Source organism: Syngnathus scovelli, chromosome 3 (genome assembly GCF_024217435.2).
Source record: "Syngnathus scovelli strain Florida chromosome 3, RoL_Ssco_1.2, whole genome shotgun sequence".
Taxonomy (NCBI): Eukaryota; Metazoa; Chordata; class Actinopteri; order Syngnathiformes; family Syngnathidae; genus Syngnathus; species Syngnathus scovelli.
Window position 1 is genome coordinate 8,217,964 of NC_090849.1, and position 27,245 is coordinate 8,245,208.

Here is a 27,245-nt window from a genome sequence, read left to right on the forward strand (position 1 = left end):
CCACCGTATCACCTCCATTAAAGACTCCTTACTTATTCTAGACTTCCGAATTGCTTTTCTGCATGTGGGTCAGAACAATCGCTAAAACAATGACAGTAACCTGATATAGAAGTCTATAGTAGGTGATTCCATAGACCTCATATAGATGCCTAAATTAAATCCATCAAATATTAAATATTGAACCTTAAACCAGCTGTAATTTCTATGAACAATGTAGGAATGTGTTCGTCTGTGTGCCTTGCAATCGACTGGCAACCGGTTCCGGGTGTCCCCTGCCTATTGCCCGATGACCGCTGGGATAGGCTTCAGCACGCCCGCGACCCCCGTTGGGATAAAGCGGTACAGAGAACGGATAGATGGGTGTAGGAACGTTGTATTGCTTCGTTCAAAAATTTCCGCTAGGAGGCAGCAACGTGCATAAATTGTGCACCACCGTAGAAAAAAAAAAAAACACCCAAAAACAAGAAGTGTGCAGCGCAAGTTTGAGCTCAAGGCGACTCGACACTTCTAAAAGCCAAAATCAAAAAAAGACACTAAGGAAGGTTGCTATGAGGTGAGTCTTCGAGGTTTTTCAGTAAGAGTTGTTGTTTTGTCCTGCAAAGTTTGTCTTTTCATTATCAATCGGTTTGAAGCTTGGACTTAAAGGGCTAGAGACATCCCTTTTTTTTTTTTCAATTAGAACAGAATTTGATAGAATGTATAAAGTGAACACATTTGCCGCATTTGAAATTAAAAATGGACACCGATTACTAAGAATAAAGCTGAAATGAAATGCCAGTTTATCGATCGGGTCCCGCACGAAGCCAAACTGGCGGCGCCATTACTGTGACGTCACAAGTTGTACATCTGGATGTCAACAAACCCAAACAACATGGCAGATGATAGCGACAGCTCCGTTTCTAGCGGCAATATTAGCATCATTTTATCCGATTCAGAAACCTCTTTTGACGCAGAATATGATGAACCTAGCAGTTCACTTGGGCTGAGCTGAGCATATTTTCTGAATTGTGCCCCTCCCGTCACTCTGGTTAGGTTGGCATAGTAAAAAGTGCTCTTGGGGGCTTTAGAGTGCCGAGTTGATCTCAGCACATGAAGACATGACCACCTGCAACGTTTGGTTTAGGTTTTATAAGCATTTTTAATTTTATTGCTTAAATCGCATTTTCTCGACGAGCTGAGCACGTTTTCTGAATTGTGCCTCTCCCGTCACTGTGGTTAGGTTGGCATAGTAAAAAGAGTAGAGTGCCGAGTTGACCACTGCGCATGGAGATATGAACATCTGCAGCGTTTGGTTTAGGTTGTAGGCGCATTTTTAATTTTATTTCTTAAATCGCATTTTTCGACGAGCTGAGCACGTTTTCTGAATTGTGCCCCTCCCGTCACGCTTCGACATACTTTTCAAAGTCAAAGTCTCCTTTATTGTCAATTCCTCCGCATGTCAAGACACACAAAGAGATCAAAATTACGTTTCTCACTATCCCAGGGTGACAAGACAGAGTTCACAACGCACATACAAGTAAACAACACAGGAAAATTAAAACAAGAAGATGAACAATAAGAGTGATAGCACGCTAGCCGCTCCCGATGCACAGCAGAGTCCGGAAACATAAGACAGAGTTCACAACGCACATACAAGTAAACAACACAGGAAAAATAAAACAAGAAGATGAACAATAAGAGTGATAGCACGCTAGCCGCTCCCGATGCACAGCAGAGTCCGGAAAGATGACAGTCAACCAGGCCACTGTGAACACGAGCACACAGCAGGCACGCACCGTCTGGTTCGTGGATCCTATCAGGGGAACTCAACCCATCTTGTCGTCCCGCGAACGAATGTACGCCAGGATAATGGAAGGCACGGCTAGGCGAGCTGGGTTGGCCGCAAACCTGGCCCGACGTCTCCGCGCTGGCCCCTCTTCTCTTTTTGTTTACATTCACTGAAGCTAAACGCGTACAACTTGAGACGTCATGAGACGTCACTTCCGGCTGGCGGCTTGGTGCAGTCGAACTCGTCTGTGCGGCAAATTTAAATGATATTTTTCAGAGCAACAGCTTCCTTTTCGTTGTTTCGAGCGTCAATTTATATTTATAAGCCCATAAGCTAACTAAAACCGATTTATACATATACCGGTGTCTCTAGCCCTTTAAGTTGTAGCTTGCCTGCTAGCTCGTACTACGTTTTCACTACGTGGCTAGTTGCTGTAGTTTTAATAGTTTGGAAGAGAAGAACTTCTGACACAAACGTTAATGGGTTCTAAACGTTACTTAATGGTAGCTAAAGTGATTTTGCGACAAATTCCAAAAAGTTTGTTTCATGTCATGTGTATGGAATGGTTTTCTTAAGTAAATAAAATCTCAAGTGCTTAAAATCTTTTTGAAAGTTCATAACTGTATGAGTAGACTACATTTAAAAAACGTTATTTTTGACAAGAGGTTATGCCGTATGCATTTACAATTCAAATGTGAATTCAAAACTAATGTTAATAATGGCATTGCTTTTGCAGATGTCAGCAGCTCGCATTCAAAAATCACCATGGCTATTATAAAACAAAAACAAGATCAAACAGTAAGTATAGATCACAAATTTGAGATTTGATGGCATGGCAAAGATGTAATTTCTGTTTTTACCCATGTTGTGATTGGTGACTCCAGATTTAGCTCAAGGAGTGGTACGTGGAAAGGTAGGTTTTTATCTTCTGATGTCATTAAAATGTGTACCTAATTTTGTTTTACGCTCAACAGAGCTTGGAACTCTAAGGCAAATCACTACAAAAGTAAAAACTGTGTTGAGTCATGCGATTAACAGCGGTTAATAGTAAAATTGTCAAATCAGACGTTATTTTTCCCCTTTAACAACACAGACTCCAAGTCTGAAGAAAAGAGGAGCATCTATATTAAAAACTGACCTGACTCCTCCATGTACAGATTGATTTTTGACATTCTTAATGTAGAAGTACATATAAGACGACCCTCTCTTTTTCAAGACTCAAGTGTGAAAAAAGACTTTTTGAACACCAAATTAATTTTTTATACAGAAAATGATTACATCTGAAACAAATTATTATAACTATATTTGAGAGAAAAAGCATGTTATTTTGCCTCATTCAAATCATGCAAAAACTATCACATCTCAATATCTGAGCATTTAAATATGTAAATTAAAGTGCAATCATATATGTAAATGAATGGGTTCTGGTTTTTGAATCATATTCATCACAATAATGCAACCAATGCAGTTGCGCGGTCGGTGGTGCGCTACGGTTGCGCGTTCGGCGGTGCGCTGCAGTTGCGCGATCGGACAAAAATTTGCAAATGAAAAAATGCTTAAAAAAGGTGTTTTGTTTTTTTTTTCTTCTGGGAACGGATTAAATTTTTTTCCATTATTTTTAATGGGGAAAATATTCGGAATTCGATTTTCTCAAACCGCCTTCTGGAACGAATTGTGGTCGAAAACCGAGGGTTGACCAGCTCAGTGGGCCCAGTGGTAGAGTGTCCGCCCTGAGACTGGAAGGTTGTAGGTTCAAACCCCGGCCGGGTCATACCAAAGACTATAAAAATGGGACCCATTGCCTCCCTGCTTGGCACTCAGCATTAAGGGTTGGAATAGGGGGGTTAGATCACCAAATGATTCCCGAGCGCAGCACCGCTGCTGCTCACTGCTCCCCTCTCACTTTAACTTTTTTTTATATATGGAGGACTACAATATTAACACGCCACTCCTAGATGACCTGGCAGAAGTCCAAAATGTGATTGACCATCAGCTAAAGGCCGGAAAAGGAGCAGGACCTGATGGTGTGAGCCCAGGTGTTTTCAAACTTCTGCCAAGAGAATGGGTGATGTTTCTATGTACGTATCACTGCTCCCCTCTCCCCCAGGGGATGGATCAAAATCACATGGGGATGGATTAAATGCAGAGGACAAATTTCACCACACCCAGATGTGTGTGTGTGTGTGACCATCATTGGGACTTTAACTTAACTTTAACTTAACTTAACCATGGCAACATTAAAACAAGGAAACGAATGGAGACGGATCGTGACAGTCTAACTGTAACTGTAGTCTTGAAACAAATCTGAATAAGGAAAAACATTGCAATGAAATAATGCAAACTGCTACCGCTATTGTTGGGGAGCCTGAGGACTGTATAGGGGGTTGGCTCGGATGGTTATGCTCTTTTCGCCACCGGGTGTTGGTCAGAACACAGGTGGGAAGACGTGGTTCAGTTTTGATTGCTTTACTAAATTATTGGGAAAAAAGGAACAGGCACTGTGGCTTATGGGGCAGCTAGGCAAACTGGCAAAAGGGTATAGGCACACGTTTGGTTGTAAGGATGTGTGAGCAGGTGTGTGTAGTGTACATGGGTGAGTCTTTGGGTGTATGAATGTGATTCTTGTGTGTGTGATTATTGTATGAACACACACACACACACACACACACACACACACACACACACACGTTTCATACAATAATCACACACACAAGAATCACATTCACACACCCAAAGACTCACCCATGTACACTACACACACCTGCTCACACATCCTTACAACCAAACGTGTGCCTATACCCTTTTGCCAGTTTGCCTGTATGCCCCTATGAGCCACAGTGCCTGTTACGTTTTTGCCAATAATTCAGTAAAGCAATCAAAACTGAACCACATCTTCCCTCCTGTGTTCTGACCGACACCCGGGGGCGAAAAGAACATAACCATCCGAGCAACCCCCTATACAATCCTCAGGCTCCCCAACAATACCAGTAGCAGTTTGCATTATTTTATTGCAATGTTTTTCCTTATTTAGATTTGTTTCAAGACTACAGTTACAGTTAGACTTCACTTTGATGGTTAATGCAGTTATTGCAATTTTGTTGTTTTATCACAGTAGATTGGTTTATTTACATTTCAAAAACCAGAAGCCATTAATTTACAAATGTGATTGCACTTTAGTTTACATATTTAAATGTTCAGATATTTACACGTGATAGACAGTTTTTGCTTGATTTGAATGAAGCAAACATGCTTTTTCTCTCGAATATATTGTTATAATCCAGTGGTTCTTAACCTGGGTTCGATCGAACCCTTGGGGTTCGGTGAGTCGGTTTCAGGGGTTCGGCAGAGCCTCCACTGCAGAGGGCCGAACACACCTGAATGTCGTGTAAATTCGCAATAACGCATATCTGAACTGGTCTCGCAAAGGCAACAGCAGAAGTCACACTGATTTGCTGGTATGTCATTTGTTTTGAGTTCATGCATTGTGTTGGTTTTATTCTTTGAACAAGGTGAAGTTCATGCACGGCTCATTTTGTGCACCAGTAAAAAAACATCTATGTCTTGAATCCAATTTTTTTTTTTTCCACTAAAGAGGGGTTCAGTGAATGCACATATGAAACTGATGGGGTTTGGTACCTTCAACAAGGTTAAGAACCACTGTTATAATGATTTGTTTCAGATTTACTGTAATAATTTTCTGTATAAAAATTAAATTTGGCGTTCAAAAAGTCTTTTTTCAAACTTGAGTATTGAAAAAGAGGGGGTTGTCATATAATCAGGGTCGTCTTATATTATTATTGTCATTTACAATATTTTTCAGAAAGTAATAGTTTGTGTCACGTCTACAGGTTTATGACTTCAACAGTATTAACATGGCCACTTCGTAATATTTAATATTAAGTAATTTTTACTTTTGATTTACTTTTGACTCACAGCCCCACGTGATAAATCGCTGTTGTGATGCCAGTTCAGCTTGGAGCTGCTTGACTTTATCAGCGCGGTCACTCCCTGTTAGCTTGTCGTATGTGTTAGCATGTTTAGTCTGATGGTGTCTCTTTAGGTTGAAATCCTTAAACAAGGCAACAGTCTCTTTACGAATTAGACAAACACAATTGCCTTGATTTTCAGTGAAGAAGTATTGTAATTCCCATTTCTCTTGAAAGCGACGGCCCTCAATGTCAACTTTCCTCGTATTCTTTGCAGTCGGCATGGCAGAAATGAGCGGAGAGGGCTGGTGCTGCCACCTTTTGGTAATAGGAGGAATTACAGTTTCAAGTTTCATGATTTTTTTTTTAATTCAGTTTGACAGTGCAGGCAGGCCATGAATAATACATTATAAGACCGAAGCTGTGGGCCGTATGAAATATGACCGGGGGCCGGATTTGGCCCGCGGGCCGGACTTTGGACATGCCTGTTCTACATGAAAAGTATGTACCGTATTCGCCCGAATATAAGACGGCCCTGATTATAAGACGACCACCCTTTTTCAAGACTGAAGTTTGATAAAAAAATAAATAAAATTTTGAACGCCAAATTACATTTTTATACAGAAAATATTTACAGTATATCTGAAACGAATGACAATCTGAATAAGAAAAAAAACTTTGCAATAGAATAATGCAAACTGGTTTAAACTTGTGGGCGGCTCGGTGGGGCACTGGGTAGCACGTCCGCCTCACAGTTAGGAGGGTGCGGGTTCGATTCCACCTCCGGCCCTCCCTGTGTGGAGTTTGCATGTTCTCCCCGGGCCCGCGTGGGTTTTCTCCGGGCACTCCGGTTTCGTCCCACATTCCAAAAACATGCTTGGTAGGCCGATTGAAGACTCCAAATTGTCCCTAGGTGTGAGTGTGAGTGCGATTGGTTGTCTGTCTCTGTGTGCCCTGCGATTGGCTGGCAACCAGTTCAGGGTGTCCCCCGCCTACTGCCCGATGACGGCTGGGATAGGCTCCAGCACGCCCGCGACCCCCGTGGGGACTAAGCGGTTCAGAAAATGGATGGATGGATGGTTTAAACTTGAGAGTAGCTGAGATCTGTCATGTCAGAACATTCCTTCTCACAAACATCCTCTGCCTCGCTGTGCTCAGTGTCACTGTTCTCACTCCCATCCTCTGGCTCCGCTGGCTCCTCCCATAGCACGTCATCCTCACTGCTGTCCAGGGCATTTGATATGCATCATTTTTTGTATTGTATGTTTAGCTCTTTGGCTATTTCCATGGCCTTGAGCTGAATGGGCATCCTGTCCTTTCGTTTCTCGCACACCCTCCTGTCGAACTCTTGAAAGCGGCCGCTCTGAGGACCACGGAAAGCTTTTCTCTGACTGTGAGCATTTTTTAGGCGATCTTTTTTAGATCTTTTTATGACACCATATTTCACAGCCTCTTGGCAATTGTTTGAAGACTCTGCCTCATTTATCACTGTTATCTTGAAGTTTGCGTCATAACTTCTCCTCAGCTGCAGGTCAACCTGGCCGATCTTCGACTCACTTTTCTCCAGATTGTCGCTACGTTTCTCTATTTTCTGTTATCTCTTCTTTCATTTTCTTGCGTTTTCTTTCTTACCGCTATTTTTTATTTTTCTTCTTCGTGCTACCGCTATATTTATTTATTCTATTTTTCTTCGCGCTTCCACTATTTTTAGTATTTATTTCATTTTTCTTCTTCGCAACGGGTTCGCATTGACCTGGGGAGTCTCGTTCAGCATTCACTTTGAAGGTATCTGGCGCCCTCTAGTGTTGTGAATGTCTAGGGCCCGAATATAAGACGACTCCCACTTTTTCAGTCTTATTTCAGCAAAAACCATCGTCTTATATTCGAGCCAAAACGGTATATATTTATATATTGTAACTTAGTAGTTTCGTTCTATTAAAATAGCCCACATTTTTTAATATTGTATGTATATCTTTACATTTTTAAACATATGATTTAATAACATTGCACAATTATATTTGAGATGGTTAGATGTTTGAAACAATGTTTTTATTTAGGTTAAATTATCGTTTTGGTTAATCTGTTACTGAAACCTATTTTTATATTAAAAAAAAAGACGATGTAAATTTTCACCCCCTGGACCATCACTAATCAAATGCATTTTCACAACATCCTGAAACTACACAAGGTAAGGATCACAGATCAAATGTATTGAAGAGAACCTCAATGTTGAATAGACGTCTAGATCAGTGGTTTTTAACCTTTTTGGAGGTACCAAACCCCATCAGTTTCATATGCGCATTCACCGAACCCCTCTTTTGGGGGGGGGGGCGTGGCGTTAGTACCGTACCCTATCAGTTTCATATGCGCATTCGCCGAACCCCTCTTTGGAGAGGGGGGGGGGGGGGTTATGACATACCAGCAAATCAGTGTGACTTCTGCTGTTGCCTTTGCAAGACCAGTTCAGACATGCGTTACCCAGGTTAAGAACCACTGGTCTAGATGTTCAAATGATCACTAGCTATCAGTACGATTAGCGCTAATCGCGGCAATAGCTATTAGCCATCATTCGAATGTCTACGCCAGGAGTCAGGAACCTTTTTGGCGGAGAGAGCCATAAATGTCCAATTTTTAAAAATAATTTTCCGTGAGCGCCATACCATTAAAAAAAAATAAAAAAAAAATAGGCTAAATACAATTAAATGCATGTATTTTAATTAAGACCAACGATTTTTTGAGTGTACGAATGTATTCTTTTTAATAACGTTTTTATAGCCAAGAAAAAAATAATCACCATTAATGAGACTTCTGGGGCTGCATCGTTTTGCTGATGGCTTTGTAGTCCGGTTGATATGCGATGAGGTTGAGCTTCATGCAGGCGTTGAGGCTCTCATAAGTTAGACGTGACCTTAGGTTGGTCTTGATGTGTTTGAGATGAGAGAAGGACTGCTCACATGTATAGGTAGATCCAAACATGGTCAATACAGCAACACTCACTCGCTGCAGTGTGTGATATGTGACTGGAAGCGCATTCCATATTTTCACAATCAGCTCGTCTGCATGTGGAAGCTTTTTCATTTCTGTCCACTTGTGTTGGCTGGCCAGTTCTGCTTGCTGTCATGCAAGTTTCTCCAACTCTTCAGCGACTTGAACTTATTCACCCACATCAGCGGCCTTCAGATCAGAAACTTCAAGCTCAAACTCTCCGACAGACACACCAGGGATGTAACTCAGCTCCGCTGCATCCAGTACGAAAATCTCCAAAACGTGCTTTGAGCGACTGCAGATTAGATGTCAAGCTAGCTAGCTGCTGAATATCAACATGTTGAGAGGAGTCTCTTGTTGTGCAGGCATCTTTAAATTCCCTCAGTTTTTCAAAGTGCAGTAAACGGCCCGTCTCAATATCCACAACGAAGAGCTCCAGCTTATTCTCGAATGCAGACACAGCTTGTGGATGCGACTGTATTTCCAATGCCTTGCATTTTCACACTGAGTTGGTGGCGAAGCGGAACGCGGCTTCGGCGGTGGCTGAGGCAAAAACCCGGGCGTGGGAGGAGTTTGGCGAGGCCATGGAGAATGACTTCCGGACGGCTTCGAGGAAATTCTGGTCCACCATCCGGCGTCTCAGGAGGGGGTAGCAGTGCAACATCAACACAGTTTACAGTGGGGATGGCGTGCTGCTGACCTCGTCTCGGGGCGTCGTGAGTCGGTGGGGAGAATACTTCGAAGACCTCCTCAATTCCACCTACACACCTTCCATTGTGGAAGCAGGGCCTGGGGACTCTGAGGCGGGCTCTCCAATCTCTGGGGTTGAAGTCACTGAGGTAGTTAAAAAACTCCTTGGTGGCAAGGCCCCGGGGGTGGACGCGATCCGCCCGGAGTTCTTAAGGGCTCTGGATGTTGTGGGGCTGTCATGGCTGACACGCTTCTACAACATTACGAGGACATCGGGGACAGTACCTCTGGATTGGCAGACTGGGGTGGTGGTTCCCCTCTTTAAGAAGGGGGACCGGAGGGTGTGTTCCAATTACAGGGGAATCACACTCCTCAGCCTCCCTGATAAGGTCTATTCAGGGTTGCTGGAGAGGAGGGTCCGTCGGGAGGTCGAACCTCCGATTCAGTAGGAGCAGTGTGGCTTTCGTCCTGGCCGTGGAACAGTGGACCAGCTCTACACCCTCAGCAGGATCCTCGAGGGTGCGTGGGAGTTCGCCCAACCAGTCCACATGTGTTTCGTGGACTTGGAGAAAGCGTTCGATTATGTCCCTCGGGAGGTTCTGTGGAGGGTACTTTGGGAGTATGGGGTGCCGAGCCAACTGATGAGGGCGGTTCGGTCCCTGTATCACCGATGCTAGAGTTTGCTCCGCATTTCCGGCAGTAAGTCGGATTCGTTCCCAGTGAGGGTTGGACTCCGCCAAGGCTGCCCTTTGTCACCGATTCTGTTCATAACTTTTATGGACAGAATTTCTAGGCGCAGCCGAGGCGTTGAGGGGGTCCGGTTTGGGGACCTCAGCATCACGTCTCTGCTTTTTGCAGACGACGTGGTGCTGTTGGCTTCTTCAGGCCGTGATCTCCAGCTCTCACTGGAGCAGTTCGCAGCCGAGTGTGAAGCGGTCGGGATGAGGGTCAGCACCTCCAAATCTGAGTCCATGGTCCTCGATCGGAAAAGGGTAGAATGCCCACTCCGGATCGGGGATGAGATCCTGCCCCAAGTGGAGGAGTTTAAGTATCTTGGGGTCTTGTTCACGAGTGAGGGGAGGATGGAGCGTGAGATCGACAGGCGGATCGGTGCAGCGTCGGCAGTAATGCGGACTCTGTACCGGTCCGTTGTGGTAAAGAGAGAGCTGAGCCAAAAGGCAAAGCTCTCAATTTACCGGTCGATTTACGCTCCTACCCTCACCTATGGTCACGAGCTATGGGTCGTGACAGAAAGAACGAGATCCCGGATACAAGCGGCCGAAATGAGTTTTCTCCGCAGGATGTCCGGGCTCTCCCTTAGAGATAGGGTGAGAAGCTCGGTCATCCGGGAGAGACTCGGAGTAGAGTCGATACTCCTCCACGTTGAGAGGAGCCAGATGAGGTGGCTCGGGCATCTCATCCGGATGCCTCCTGGACGCCTCCCTGGGGAGGTGTTCCGGGCATGTCCCACCGGTAGGAGACCCCGGGGACGGCCCAGGACGCGCTGGAGAGACTGTGTCTCTCAGCTGACCTGGGAACGCCTTGGGGTCCCCCGGGATGACCTGGATGAAGTGGCTGGGGAGAGGGAAGTCTGGGAGTCCCTCCTGAAGCTGCTGCCCCCGCGACCCGACCCCGGATAAGCGGAAGAAGATGGATGGATGGATGGATGGATGGATGGATGGATGGATGGATGGATGGATGGATGGATGGATGGATGTTGATTCATCCAAAGCGAGGGAGAAGTAGACTGCTGTGTTTATGTCCCTCACTTGTGTTTCCTCCACTTGATTTGCCATCATAATGGCCCAATCATGAACGGTTCTTGCTGACAGAGGCATTGTCTTTTAACCGTTTGAGTATCTTTTCTTTATCCGTGAAGTCGTCAAAAAGTTCATGAGCCACGTCAAGCATAAATGTTTTGAAATACTCGTCATCAGTGAATGGCTTTCCGTTCCTCACAATTGCTAATGCGCCAGCAAAACTAGCTGAATTAAAGTCACCTTGTCTGGTCCGTACACGGAGTTGCTGTTGACTAGCTTGCTCTGGAGCTCTTCACACGCATTCTTTCTGCTGTCCCCAGCTGGGTATTTGGTTGCAAATGTCGCATGTCATGTCTCAAAGTGGCGCTTAATATTGGAGCGTTTCATTGATGCAATTTTGTCACTGCATATGAGGCACATAGCAGAGCCTCATCTCTCCACAAATGCGAATTCTTCACTCACTCTGAAATGTTCGGTAAGCGAAGTCGTCGTCGAGCGTCCACTAACCAGCAGCAGGTGTGAGTGATTTGGCCAGATTGTTGGGTGTGGTCGTGCGTGTGTGACAGGAGTATTGGCAGTTAAGATTGGCTGATATGACGCAACCGTGGATTTCAGCGGTAGAAAACAGATGGGATGAATTGCAAACGTGATCATATTTTATATTTTGAAAGCTAATTTAAGATTTTGATTTCAGTAGGTCTATGTTTTACTTTGATAATATTACAAAATTATTTATTTTATTAATTGAGTAAACAAATGTCAGATTTGTCCGCGAGACAGACGCAGTCACCAAAAGAGCCATATATGGCTCGCGAGCCATAGGTTCCCAACCCTTGGTTCCGCAATAAACGTCTAAAACAATTTCACATACAGAGGTCGAATAGACGACTATCCCATAGACGTCTAAAAACCGTTCACATATAGACGTCTAATGTGAAAGTTTATATTATAGACGTCTACGGGATAGACTATTAGACGTCTAACAGACGTCTAACAGACGAATATGTGAAAGTTTATACCAGACATAGGGAAACTACAGACGCAGCCCGCAGGCCCGTTTAATCCGGCCCGCCAAACCGGAATGAATTTTGTTTTGGGTCATTTTCCCTTCAATGATTGCATTTCCCCAGTAGATAGATAAACGCCCGCCCGAGCATTTACTCCCAGAAGCCACGTCAGAAAGCGCGGTGCACACTCACAAGTGCGTGTACGTACTCCGCGCTCTATGCCTATCAGTGCCGAATTTCGAGTGTGGGCTGTGACGCATTCTCAAAATTCACGCACTGAACTTTAAGACAAAGTTTTACGCCAAAGCCACCCACAAACCTTCCCCTGGAATCCTTCCATCAAAATGAGTGGCCCAAGGAAAAGAAAGGTGGACACAGAGTGCCGAGTGTTTGAAAAAAAGAGTGGACCATTTGGCTCGACCTACGTGTGCCGAGTGTTTAAAAAAGAGTTGACAACAAAATATTTTTTCGCTGAAGTCCGATCAATGCCGGTTTGTCTGATATGCCAAGAAACGGTTGCAAGGAGTACAACATTAGCCGTCACTTTGCTACGAAGCATGCTAACTACGCTAGCAGTCAACACATGAACGGGCGGCTACAGCGGAGAGGTTGACAGCTAATTTGAAAACTCAGCAAAAAAAATTTCACCGACAAACTGCAGATGAAGTACAAGGGCAAGTTTTTGATGCACCACCTATTTTCGACTAATCTTAACTTTTAAAGTTTTTAAGGCCGACTTTAAGGAAGTGTTTCCCGTTTCCTCACCTCTGTCACCAGGTGAGTGAGTTAAAGCTCTGCTCTGATTTTCAGATATCTGTCACGTCTCGTCCCCAACTGCTCCACTATGTGTCTGTTGTCTTGGTTTCTGTCTGTGTGCTCGCCCCTCCCCTCCTGTGTGCCCATGATCAGTGTGATTGTTCCCACCTGCCTCTCGTTACCTGTCGTGTATAAAAGTCCTGTCTGCCCCTCTCTCCCTGTCGGATCATTGGTATTGGTATTGGTATTGGTTTTGGTTTTGGTTGCTGTCGTTCGGTGTTGTCGTCCTGTCTTGGTGCCATCATGTCCTGCTGTCTTCTTGTTCCACGTCCCGGTCAGTCAGTCAAGTTATTGTTTAAGTCATGTCAGTTTACCGAGTCTGTATTTTGAGTTGCTGCAATAAACCCTGGTCCAAGCTGCACTTGGTCGTCCTGCTCCATGCTCCACAAGCGATCCTGACAGAATGATCCGACCATCACAACGACCAGCGCTTGGACCCCCCTCCACCACCAGCTCCCGCTGCGACGCCCGATCGTCGTCCGAGCTTGTTCCAGCGCCATGGGCTTGCAGCTGCCATCGGATCTTGCTCCAGCGACGCCGGACTCACGGCCGCCATCGGAGTTCCTCCCGGCACCATCGCCTCTGCGACCGTCGTCGGACTTCGCTGCCGCGACGCCGGACCCACGGCCGCCGTTGGAGTGCCTCCCGGCGTCATCAGACTCACGGCCGCCATCGGGCTCCACCCCAGCGTCGCAGGACCCGCGAACGTCGCCAGACATCCAAGCCAGCTGCGTCGGACCCGCGATCGTCCCTGGCTCCACTCCCACTGCTGCGGCGCGTGATGGCTGTTGCTGCCGCGCAGAGCCCCGCCTTCCGAATGTCGCCGATCACTGTACGGACTTTGTGAGTGGCCGCCGATCGCGGTACAGACTTCCCAAGTCGCCGCCCCAGTGCGGTTGTGTTTCCGCGGAGTGCGGTTCTGTTTCCCCAAGTCGCCGCCCGTGTGCGGTTGTGTTTTCCCGAGTTTCCGCGGAGTGCGGTTCTGTTTCCCCAAGTCGCCGCCCGTGTGCGGTTGTGTTCCCCAAGTCGCTGCCCGAGCGCGGTTCTGTTCCCCAAGTCACCGCCAGAGTGCGGCTCTGTCCCCTAGGTCACCGCCAGAGTGCGGCTCTGTCCCCTAGGTCACCGCCCGAGTGCGGCTCTGTCCCCTAGGTCACCGCCCGAGTGCGGCTCTGTCCCCTAGGTCACCGCCCGAGTGCGGCTCTGTCCCCTAGGTCACCGCCCGAGTGCGGCTCTGTCCCCGCAGTCGCCGCCAGAGTGCGGCTCTGTCCCCGCAGTCGCCGCCAGAGTGCGGCTCTGTCCCCGCAGTCGCCGCCAGAGTGCGGCTCTGTCCCCGCAGTCGCCGCCAGAGTGCGGCTCTGTCCCCGCAGTCGCCACCAGAGTGCGGCTCTGTCCCCGCAGTCGCCGCCAGAGTGCGGCTCTGTCCCCGCAGTCGCCGCCCGAGTGCGGTGCGGCTCTGTCCCCGCAGTCGCCGCCCGAGTGCGGTGCGGCTCGGTTCCCCTAGTCGCCGCCCGAGTGCGGTGCGGATCGGTTCCCCAAGTCGCCGCCCGGGTGCGGTTCGGTTCCCCAAGTTGCCGCCCGAGTGCGGTTCGGTTCCCCAAGTCGCCGCCCGAGTGCGGTTCGGTTCCCCAAGTCGCCGCCCGAGTGCGGTTCGGTTCCCCAAGTCGCCGCCCGAGTGCGGTTCGGTTCCCCAAGTCGCCGCCCGAGTGCGGTTCCCCAAGTCGCCGCCCGAGTGCGGTTCGGTTCCCCAAGTCGCCGCCCGAGTGCGGTTCCCCAAGTCGCCGCCCGAGTGCGGTTCGGTTCCCCAAGTCGCCGCCCGAGTGCGGTTCGGTTCCCCAAGTCGCCGCCCGAGTGCGGTTCCCCAAGTCGCCGCCCGAGTGCGGTTCGGTTCCCCAAGTCGCCGCCCGAGTGCGGTTCGGTTCCCCAAGTCGCCGCCCGAGTGCGGTTCCCCAAGTCGCCGCCCGAGTGCGGTTCGGTTCCCCAAGTCGCCGCCCGAGTGCGGTTCGGTTCCCCTAGTTTTTTTTTTTTTTTTTTTTTTTTTGGGACGTCGGGAGACGTCCCTTGTGGGGGGGGTTCTGTCACGTCTCGTCCCCAACTGCTCCACTATGTGTCTGTTGTCTTGGTTTCTGTCTGTGTGCTCGCCCCTCCCCTCCTGTGTGCCCATGATCAGTGTGATTGTTCCCACCTGCCTCTCGTTACCTGTCGTGTATAAAAGTCCTGTCTGCCCCTCTCTCCCTGTCGGATCATTGGTATTGGTATTGGTTTTGGTTGCTGTCGTTCGGTGTTGTCGTCCTGTCTTGGTGCCATCATGTCCTGCTGTCTTCTTGTTCCACGTCCCGGTCAGTCAGTCAAGTTATTGTTTAAGTCATGTCAGTTTACCGAGTCTGTATTTTGAGTTGCTGCAATAAACCCTGGTCCAAGCTGCACTTGGTCGTCCTGCTCCATGCTCCACAAGCGATCCTGACAATATCGGTCACCGTATTGCCGTTATTGATTAGTAATTTCTATATTAGTACTTTATTTAGATGTATTCTTTCACTGATTCTTCAAGATGACGTATTTAGTCAGAATGTTTGCCGTTTGATGTGATTTCGCCTCATTAAATAAAGATCTTTCATAAATCTGACCTGCAGGCACTGAAGTGATGGAAAGTTGTTCATAATAACAGTGTCGTATTTAATGAGACTCAGTACTGATAGTAGTTTTTTGGTGAAATATTTTTTTAATGCTGTTAATAAATGCATTTGTTTCCAAAAAGCGTTTTTTGAATATCCATGCTTTACTTCCCTACTAAAGGCCAAAACCTTTTACGCAATGACCTTTACATGTCGTTTATATTACTTCACACAAACACTACATCCATCTGCTCCTGGTTCGGCCCCCCGGTCAAAATTTAGAACCCAATTCGGCCCGCAAGTCAAAAGGTTTTCCCACCCCTGGTCTATACTATAGACGTCTATGGGATAGACGTCTATTAGACGTCTAATAGACGTCTATGTGAACGTTTTTTAGACGTCTACGGGATAGACTAGACGTCTAAATGCTAAATAAATATTTATTTAAATAAGAATATTTCTGCAAGTCAGTTTGACTCTAAAAAAATTCACTTAAGTGTTTAAAAATACAAAAAGTGTTTAAAAAACAATAATGTGTATAAAACTACAATAAAGGTTCACAAAAGTCTTGTGCGGATATTGCAAAAATATATTTACTCTTATTTTCTTTATTTGCCTATTTATTTAAATAAAGAATGTAGCTAAAAATCAGTTTGACTTTAAAACTAAAGTTCTTAAAAATACAAAAAGCATTTAAAAGTACAATATACAGTGTCTAAAAATACAATAAAATACAATAAAGGTTCACAAAAGTTTTATGGATATGGTATCAATATATTTTCTCGACATCGCGGATTTTATCCTATCATGGGTCTTGGAACCAATTATCCGCGAAAAACGAGAGATTACTGTATAGCCATTCGCAATGCTGCTTATCCTGTTCAGGATTGTGGGTTTAGCTGGAGCCTATCCCAGCTGACATCGGGCGAAAGACAGACTACTGAACTGGTTGCCAGCCAGTCGAAGGGTACACGCAGAGGCAAACAACCACCACACCCAGTTAGTTAGTTAGTTAGTTTATTGACAAAAGTATAAAACTTTGGGTCAAAATAAAAAAAGGTACACATTACAAAAGATTAAAATAAATAACACAATAGATTAAATAAAAACAAAACACAAAAATCCTTACTTCATACAGTTTTCTGTTTTTCCAACGTTGACAGGCAGACATGTAACATACGCAAAGTTTCTCTGTTAGTGCCCACAAAGAGTGAGCTCAGGTCTTTACACTCAAGTCCATATTTCTCTCTGATGTCTTGTGTGAGGGGACACACCAGTATGTGCTGTTCGTTCTGTATACCAGTCTCACATTGACATGTACGCTGCTCAGGTGGTGTGCGACTCCACCTTCCCATTTCAACACGTAATCTATGAGAGGACAACCGAAACCGTGTAAAGGCTATCCTCAAATAGTCCTCGATGTAAGGTATACTGCTGGTGCTTGTATATAGTGGATGCATAGATAAATCTGGGTCAATATCTTGGTATGTCTTATATCTTTGGATTGTAGTTTGTAAATCATGTCTCTTCGGTCACTCTCAATATGATCTTGTTTAGCCATTATTTCAGATATATGAGAATACATGATTTGGTTCGCATTCTTTAGCAGTTGAATAACATATCACAAGGGGTCATCAGCCATGCCATTTCACTGCTGCATTTTGTTGAAAAACCTGGCCTGCTTTTCTCTCACTAGGGATTGTAAAGAGGGCGTCCTGCTTCCAACAGGCAGGTTAGGTTAGAATAGAATAGAATAGAATAGAATGCCCTTTATTGTCATTTTACAACTTAGTTGTACAACGAAATTCGGATAGCTGCAATTTAAAAAAAAAAAAAAGGGTTAGGTGTAGTACCCCTCACCCCAAGTACGGATATCACTCCAGTCATATAGAGAGCCTCAACAAACTTTAAGGGAATCTGTAACCGAGCCTCACACCCATACAAGACAGCTGATGAGAAAGCAGCCTAAAAAACCTTACGTTTTACACAAAAAGGAGCATCATAATTGGTGGACAAGAAGATAATCAGTTTGTCTAAATTCTTTATCTTCTCTTTTACATGTAGGGCAAGTGAGTTTCGGGCATTTCCATCTGCAGTGAAGACAGCTCCAAGATATCTACAACTGTCACAGTGCCTCACTGTAAACGAAGCAAGCTGGATACGTTGCCTGTCTTCATCAGATCCTAATACAACCATAAACTTTGTTTTACTTTCATTAACAAGCATGCCGTGTTCATCACAATATTCCTCCAGATATTTCAGTTTTTCAGTTAGCCTTTCTTTTATCAATTTTAATTTATAAAATTTATAAAAAAAATTATAAAAGTCCCAATGATCGTCACACACACATCCCTTGATGTTGCCAGGATAACGGTGTCATCCATTAGCATTAAGACATGAAGCCATTTAAGGAAGCTGTCATCTCCACACTGTTGTTTTATCTTTCTAATCAGCATGTCGACGAACATCACAAACAAGAAGCATGAAGTAGGGGATACTTGCCTCATTCCGATCGATGCTGTTATTGTAGTGGAGCCCAGGCCCTTTAAGACTTTGAACATTTTCCCTCTTGGGATCCTGTCATAGGCTTTAGAAAAGGCTATGAAGTCAACATACAGTTGTAGCTTTTTTCTGACACAATGTCCAATGATAAGCCTAAGTGCCACATAGGCGTGCACATGGTAATTATCAGAGTGCGCCAACATTCTGATATTAGTTATATTCTTGTAACTAACAAACATAAAAATCAATTTTTTAAAATATTATCTAAATGAAATCTATTGGGGCAGCCTTCTTATTTGATTGTAATAAAATAGACAATTTACCTTTTTTAGGTAAATTGTTTTTTAACAAAATATAAAAATCAATTTTTTTAAATATTATCTAAATGAAATCTATTGGAGCGGGCGCTCACTGTCGCATTGCTTTAAGAGCGTCTTTGTGTCGCATTGCTTTAAGAGCGTCTTTGTGTTTTAGGATGGCTTTACTGCTCCCACTTGCTTTCTTTGGAGGCATGCTCATTTTAGGTTGAGCTCCAGCCTGTTCCCAGAATGGTTTATACCAGGCCATCAGTCTGTTATTAAGCACATAGTCATACACCTTTGCTACACTATTGATCGCACTTATGCCCCGGTAATTGTCACAATCAAGTCGGTTACCCTTCTTAAATAACATGATCAATCTAGCAGGGGCCCAGTCCTTTGGATAGCCAGTTAGAAATATGGAGTTCATGAGCGTACATAGAAACATCACCCATTCTCTTGGCAGAAGTTTGAAAACACCTGGGCTCACACCATCAGGTCCTGCTCCTTTTCCGGCCTTTAGCTGATGGTCAATCACATTTTGGACTTCTGCCAGGTCATCTAGGAGTGGCATGTTAATATTGTAGTCCTCCATATATAAAAAAAAGTTAAAGTGAGAGGGGAGCAGTGAGCAGCAGCGGTGCTGCGCTCGGGAATCATTTGGTGATCTAACCCCCCTATTCCAACCCTTAATGCTGAGTGCCAAGCAGGGAGGCAATGGGTCCCATTTTTATAGTCTTTGGTATGACCCGGCCGGGGTTTGAACCCACAACCTTCAGTCTCAGGGCGGACACTCTACCACTGGGCCCACTGAGCTGGTCAACCCTCGGTTTTCGACCACAATCCGTTCCAGAAGGCGGTTTGAGAAGTGAATCGTTCGAATTCCGAATCTATTTTCCCCATTAAAAATAATGGGAAATATATTAATCCGTTCCCAGAAAAACAAAAAACCCACACATTTTTTAAGCATTTTTTTGTTTGCGAATTCTTGTCCGATCGCGCAACTGCAGCGCACCGCCGAACGCGCAACCGTAGCGCACTGCACCGCGCTGGTCGCATTATTGTGACAGAGCCGTCGCTGAAATTTATCAAATATTTTTAAAGTCCTGATGTACTTTCCAAAATTTAAGTGGACCTCAGTGCGCAGGGAGCTTAATTTGGTCTCATAGCGCAACCTCAGCGCGCCGGGCGCTCACTGTCGCATTGCTTTAAGAGCGTCTTTGTGTCGCATTGCTTTAAGAGCGTCTTTGTGTTTGGATGGCTTTACTGCTCCCACTTGCTTTCTTTGGAGGCATGATTAGCGGTTAATACAATCCTCAAAGTAACAAAAATACAATGACAACGGAGTCACTCGGGATCCGGGCCGCGCGGTCGGGTTTTCTCGGGTCCTCTCGGCTCATCTCGCGAGGTTCGACCTCCAAAATTTGTTCGACAACCGAAGCAAAAAAAATCTCGAATTTTTCGTTCGAATTCTGATTTGTTCGAGAACCAAGACGTTCGAAAACCGAGGTTTGACTGTAGTAGGGTTTCTCCATCCACATGCACACCGTCACTGAGCGAGAATTGATCCTACACACGAGTCAGTGTCAGCCTGCACCATTAGCGACTTACTATGTCAACTTGTTTTATTTTTTATTATTTTTTTTATTTATTTGAATCGTAAACGCCATACTTTTGGAAACCACCAAATCTTGAATGTTTGCCTTCAAATGCATTGTGGACGGCAAAATCCCCAAATGTCTGGTCCTAACTATATGACAATAGTGAAAACCGTGTAATTGGGCGTTTAATAAACCCTGGCTCTCAGTGTGATTCAGGTACAGTCTTGTAGCTTTAAGAAGGAGGTGGGGATGGTTCCAATGACGCACGACAGAGCCCAAAAAGATGCTTCAAAACTCCAGGCGACGGTCAGTCAGCGTGTGTGCACGGTGACCACTGGCAGAGATTTATCGAGCAGGCAAACAGTTAAGCAGATAACTGGCAACAAATTGAGGACTCCTCGAGGGACATCTCAATTCCAAATAAAACACGGACTTTTGAAGAATTTTTTTTAGTCATATAGTTTATCACCGACTAACTGTGTTTAGTCTCGGTGGATCTTTCACTTTGCGACTACAAAACAGGCAGGGGGTGGGGGGAAGCGGTTGAGCCTCTCGTCCAACATTTTTTGTTTTACAGACTTGCGACTTCAACACGCAAGTTGCAGCATGTTACTTTTCATTTCGCCGTGGGTGTACTTTTTTATTTTCTGTAACCAAGCTGTGATTGTACACACCTTGACCGATGAAATAGATGTTGTGGTATTTTTGCCCCAAAATGACACTTATCTTTTTTCATATGCGAGGGTCGCACCGGCGATTCGTTATGCGCAGCTGAAGCTGAAGACTACAGGAGCCCCCTACTCCGACCTCCATTTCAACATCCACTTTGAGAACTCCAATTGTGTGAATGATGCCCTCTTCCACTTGGTGGACAGGTCTTACGTGAAGAAGCCTGATCTGATTTTGGGTCCAGTATGCGAGTACGAGGCGGCAGCGGTGGTGAGACTGGCGTCCCACTGGAATATTCCAGTGATCTCAGCAGGTGCCCTGGCCGCAGGTTTTAGCAATAAGGATACCGAATTCTCCCACCTTACGCGCATCGCACCATCCTATGTAAAAATGGCAGATACATTCAGTGCAATGTTCAAGCACTTCACGTGGAAGACCGCCGCCTTGATCTATGAAGACGACAAGGAGGAGCGCAACTGTTACTTCACTGTGGAGGGAATATATCATCTAATGACTGACCTAACCATTAAAACATTTACTTTTTCCCATGATGACCCGCTGGACACTGACGACATCATCCAAAGCATCTATGACACTCAAGGTAATACTTCAATTTGTTATGGAAATCAATCAATCAATCAATCAATCAATCAATCAATCAATCAATCAATCAATCAATCAATCAATCAATCAATCAATCAATCAGTCAGTCAGTTTGTCTAAAATGTTACTCTATCCTTAGCCAATTGAAGTGTAACTACCGTAATTTCCGGACTATAAGTCGCGCTTTTTTTCATAGTTTGGGTGGGGGGGCAACTTATACTCAGGAGCGACTTATATATGTTTTATTTCACAAATTTTTACTTGAGCATTAAGACATCACTTACTTACAAGTATAGTTGACCACTTCCCATGTTATTTTTAGTATAGTTGATCACTTCACATGCTTTTATATCTTTATCTTGAACATATTCAAACCATAAAAAATAGAGAAAACATCAAATAAAGCAATTAACACTTTAAAGCACCATATCCAAGTCCACTGTCTGCTGTATGTACACTTGCTCTATTTTTGCTCCTCTTATATTTATTATTATTATTTATTATTATTTGGCCCGTTCTCAGCTCTTTGTTTGTGTTTGTCACGTTAGCATACCTATCGTTTAGCCTGTTGTTGCTATTTAATGAATTGGAGCGACACCGATGGTTTTATAAACATGTTATTCATGTAATAGTTGTCCTTAATCACTCTATATGTTACGTCAGGCCCGTTCTCAGCTCTTTGTTTGTATTTGTCACGTTAGCATACCTATCGTTTAGCCTGTTGTTGCTATTGTTTAGCCTGTTGTTGCTCGCTCATGACTGTTTTTGGTGTGGGATTTTGTCGAATAAATTGCCCCCCAAAATGCGACTTATACTCCGGAGCGACTTATATATGTTTTTTTCACTTTTTGGGGCATTTTATGGCTGGTGCGACTTATACTCCGGAGCGACTTATAGTCCGGAAAATACGGTACACCTTTTTTCCACTATGTAGAACTAGAATTATATTTAAAAGGAAACATGTAAACAAACCCAAGTTGGCGGTAGACAGAGTGAAGCAAAAAACAAACAAAGAAACACCAAAATACAAATTGATTCCAATCTGATTATGAATGTTTTTCTGACTGCAGTCAAGTCAGTTTGCACTTGAGAAGTCAAGCCAGCCTCCACAACTTTCATTCATACTATGTACATTACAATAACACGCTTACAAAGCGATGCAGGCCACCAAAATATAATTCAAAATAATATCTTTGGTATTAGTCTCGTTATGATGGACATGAGTCACTCCTAAAACACAAAAGTTTTGATAAAGCTCTGGTGTTGTATTCAAGAATATAGGTCTCCTGAAATCAATGCAAGTGCATCAAATGGAACCGAACCAATTTGTTCCACTTTAAAATATATTGAGATTTACTTACATAATCATCTTCATCATCTTGTGTTGAAAAGATCCATCTTTAAAGGAAATGCCATATTTACAGCACTGAGAAGTTCATTCATGTGCATTTAAAATGACATCAAGAAATTCGTATTACTCTCTCGAATTGAGCAATGCCATACTGAATGGAATTGTAATTACATAGAATGTAATCTAAGTGACTTCCACTTTAAAATCAAAGCTGTCTTTAATCATAACGCTCCCCATGTATTGAGATATCTATTGAATTGTCTTTTATTGGGGAGATGCATGCTCCTATACACTTCACATTTTCAATCACATGTCACACGTTGGGTCGTTCTTTTTGGATCAGCAAAAAGAAAACGACAAATAGTCAATTTATTTGACAAAACACAACATTAAAAAACAACAACAAAAAAAACATTCAACTCAAAATGTCAAGTTTAACACATGAACACAGCTTTAAAGTGCAATATGTATAAGAGTTGAGATGTAAAAAAAGAGAGTGAAATTTAAAGTAGCATTAGTCCACATCATTGAAAAAGAAGAAACGTAAAAAAGAAAAATATATACTACATCTTTTACTTTTGCCTGATTCGTTGTGACTGGGATAATAGCACTGTGTGTCTTCCACTTGGACCTTTATGTGCCTCTCATAAAGGGTGTGTGTCTGCAGAATGGAGTTATTAAAAGTGAAGATAAGACATTACACTTGATAATGATTGTTTTTCATTTTGTTTAGATAAGAACTTTTCTTAAATTTTAATTGTGCATAGCAACAAACTTCAGTTCATTATTGAGAAACATTAGTAGGTGAGATTTGGGGCTATGGAATGTCACAGCACTTTTGCCTGGTAAAACAGCACATTTGAGTCACTCTGGTTTGAATCCATAGGAACTGCAACTGTGTAAAGCTTTTAGCAACAGAGGTAAGTGTGCAGATTCATTTTCACCTATTGAAATGACTTGGAGAAGTAGTCTAACGGTTGTTGCCAGCTGAAAACTACTTGTGCTGTATTAGACAATGACAGGGTTAAGTAGGATTTTTTTTTTTTTAGCACACCTAACTCCTTCATTGTCAGCTATGAAAAAAAAAAGAGAAAATTTGAGTGCTTGCTCATTCAGAGCATTCTCACTGATCTTTCAAGGCTCACAGAATTTTGGCTTTTATGCATATGAGTAAACGCAAAGACTCCCAAATAAAAGATTGAACTTTTTTTTCATCACACAGTGAAGTTTGCTTCTACCTTATTCTATTTGCAACGAATGTTTAGTAATGGTTTCATCCAAATCACCTATTTTGGACCACAACACGCAGTAAACATGCTTTTAGTGGAAGGACATTATTAGGTTCAGAATCAGCAAAAGGATCAGCAGACAAAACCAGTGAGGCAGAATATTGAGTCTTTTCTCGCGAGGAGTGCATTCAGACTTACAGCAATCCGACTACACTAAAAATCTGTTTACACTCCTCACTCCTTTTATTTGGAATGCCCTACCCACAATGTGAGACTAGCCCCAGATAGGTGGGGGGAAGCGTGGGCTTTGTCTCATGAGAGAAGAAACGAGATTCTATGTGAAACAAGAAGTCACAGACAAGACACCATGAGAAAAGAGTGCAAAGACAAAATGCCATGTGCAGACATCAACAAAATAGATTGAGCTATCAACAACTTTCTTGGATTCCCAGAGGTGTAGAAGGTCAGGAAGCTCCAGACAGCATTGTATGACTTGTTGTGGACTGGTGGACGTCGGCAAGGCGAAACAGCAAGCATTCTGTGCAATAACTTTATTAATAAGTACTCATTAGGGAACGCATGATAACATATATATACAATTTATCTAACAATTCCCCCCTGTTTTATCATAAGTTCCCGGAGACCAACTCATCACCCATATGGCCACTTCAAAAAGATTTTCAGCCAAGGGATCACATTTCGCAAGAACTAACTTACACTCGAGAGGAAACTGAGTCTTAATCGGCAAAGCCAGGTTCAGGAAACAAACCGGACAGGTTTACCACAATAGATTCGCTCACCGGGTCGTCGCTGACCGGGTCGTCACTAGAGAAGGAACCCCCGTCGATCGAAAGGTCATCCCTTTGGAGCAACGGGAAAGTCTCAGCTGGTGGAGAGATAGCAGTTGTAATTAGCCTGTTAATTAGGGATCGGAGACAAGGGATGCGACAACATCCACACAAGGTCAAAATGGCAGAGAAAACGGCAATGGAGACCAGGGCAGAGGAAACCAGGGTGCGGTACTTTCCGAACACGTTCAACCAGTCGGTCCAAACCTCTGTGTTCACCCCACTGTGTTCCTTCATCTTCCGGTTCAAGGTCCGCAGGGACAAGCTTCCGCCGGCTGCAGTATTATTTGGAATAAACGTGCAACATTGCTCACCGAACATGGCGCAGACACCGCCCTCTTTTGAGAGTAGCATGTCAAGGGCCATTCGATTCTGGAAAGCCATGAGGGAAGTAGCGGCCAGTTGGGAGTGGACCGCCTTGAAACCCGCCTCGGACTAGTTTCCAAGCCTCTGCACGTTGTAATGGACGTAGTTAATCCTGTCAACATTTTTGTTAATAGTACACCACCAACACAGGGCGGATTCAAAACCAGCTGCTATCGGATTCACCAGCTTATACTCATCCGGTACTCCTCTAGGAACACCAATGGCGTCTATGTAAGTTGGATTAGCTGCGCCCCGCCATTCAGCGTTTCGTTTCGTTCTCGGCCAGAACACGGGCACTACGGACTTAGTAAAAGATGTTAGATCATAAGAGGACATTCAAAGTCAAAGTCAAAGTCAAAGTCAAAGTCAGCTTTATTGTCAATTTCTCCACATGCCAAAGACACACAAAGAAACCGAAATTTCGTTCCCCCCTATCCCACGGTGACAAGACATGGCTCACAACAGACAAACAAGTAAACAAGTATAACAAAAGCGTGCTGAATAAATAATGAATAAATAACACAACAATAAATAAATAAATAAATAAATAAATAGGAGGAGCAGAAAAAAAAGGAGCAAGTGCGCGTACAGCAGACATTCCCGAAAATAGCGCAACAGTGCCGCACGCTACGCAGAAGGGGGTAGCGAGTTCAGGGCCCTAACAGCCTGGAGAAAGAAGCTGTTGGCGAGTCTGGTGGTGCGGGAGCGCAGGCTCCTGTACCTCTTCCCAGAGGGCAGAAGGTCAAACAAAGAGTGAGCCGGGTGACTCACATCTCTGGCAATCGAGGTTGCCTTGCGGGCGACATGGGAGGTGTAAATGTCCTTCAGGGAGGGTAGCGAAGCACCAATAATCTTACCAGCCGTATTCACTATGCGCTGCAGGGCCTTCAAGTTCTGTTCAGTGCAGTTACCACCCCAGACAGCGATGCAACTGGTGAGGACGCTCTCATTGGTGCCACGGTAGAATGTAGACAGGACTGCCTGAGGAGCACATGCACGCCTGAGCTTCCGCAGGAAGTACAAGCGGCGCTGAGCTTTCTTCGCCAGTGACGAGGTGTTTTCGGACCAGGAGAGGTCCTCACTGATGTGCACCCCCAGGAACTTGGTGCAGCTCACCCTCTCCACCACAGCACCGTCGATGATCAGCGGCAGGTGTGTTGTGTGACCCTTCCGGAAGTCAACAATCATTTCCTTGGTCTTATTTACGTTCAGCAGGAGGTTGTTGTCCCTGCACCACGTGGTCAGAAGGTCAACTTCCGACCTGTACCGAGTCTCGTCGCCCTTCGTGATGAGACCCACCAGAGTCGTGTCGTCAGCAAACTTCACTATGCGGTTGTCGCTGTAGGTCGCAGTGCAGTCATGCGTCAGCAGGGTGAAGAGCAATGGACTGAGCACGCAGCCCTGGGGGGCTCCCGTGCTCAGCGTGATGCTGGCGGAGATTTTGTCGCCAACACGCACCACCTGAGGCCTCTGACAGAGGAAGTCCAGTATCCAGTTGCAGAGGGAGGTACTGAGGCCCAGCTCGTCGAGTTTGCAGATGAGTCGCTGCGGCACAATGGTGTTGAAGGCAGAGCTGAAGTCCACAAACAGCAACCTCACATATGAGTCCTTTCTCTCCAGGTGGGTGAGGGCCGAGTGGAGGGCATCGGTATCAAATGAACAGGAAGCAACAGGGTTACCAAAGCGCAAATGCCTGAGCTGTTTAAAGGCAACCTATCATAAAGTTTGTTACTATTACACCAAAACCAAATATCACTACGAGCAATGGGCAAAAAAGGGGCAGTGACATTGGTCATGGACCCACACCATGGAGTAGGTAGGGCGCCGAGCTTCTCACCGGTACCAAGTAATCTAATGCATGTAAAATTACCCTTAGCTACATCGGACGAAAAAAGGGGTTTATATTTTGTCATAGAGGCAACAGGGTAAACCTTATCCCATTTAAAACAATCATGAGTGGGTGAAATGGATGAGTTTAACATTAAAACAACAGCACACTTAGGAACCATATTTGCAGGTATGATTTTCAAAAGAGGTCTCGGACCCATGCATGCAATGCAACTAGTGTTAGCCATCTTTGCAGCTTGCTCAGCCATAAGAAGCCAGTTGTTGGTTTGACCGCTTATTCCTGTGGAGGCTACAAAATAGCTGTCTACATCAGTGAGGAGCATACTTGTGATTTTTGCTCCTGCTGACAGGGTGTAATTATTTAT

The 27,245-nt window shown here is 44.7% G+C and overlaps 1 protein-coding gene and 1 long non-coding RNA gene across 3 annotated transcripts in view; both read left to right on the forward strand.

Moving 5' to 3' along the window:
• The first annotated feature begins 369 nt into the window (after positions 1–369).
• On the forward strand, positions 370–18,352 carry LOC137840192 (uncharacterized). The gene is made up of 4 exons (XR_011086678.1): positions 370–553; positions 2,505–2,566; positions 2,653–2,681; positions 17,629–18,352. It is a non-coding gene; the product is annotated as an uncharacterized lncRNA (long non-coding RNA).
• Positions 18,353–20,203: 1,851 nt separating this feature from the next.
• npr3 (natriuretic peptide receptor 3) overlaps positions 20,204–27,245 on the forward strand; it is an 88,585-nt gene continuing 81,543 nt past the window's right edge. The window contains exon 1 of one of the 2 annotated variants that reach the window (XM_068650195.1): positions 20,204–21,236. In XM_068650195.1, coding sequence (XP_068506296.1) covers positions 20,573–21,236 — 664 coding nt within the window. In that variant the 5' untranslated portion in view covers positions 20,204–20,572. The remainder of the gene's footprint in view (positions 21,237–27,245) is intronic. The other variant, XM_049716446.2, reaches the window with a different exon arrangement.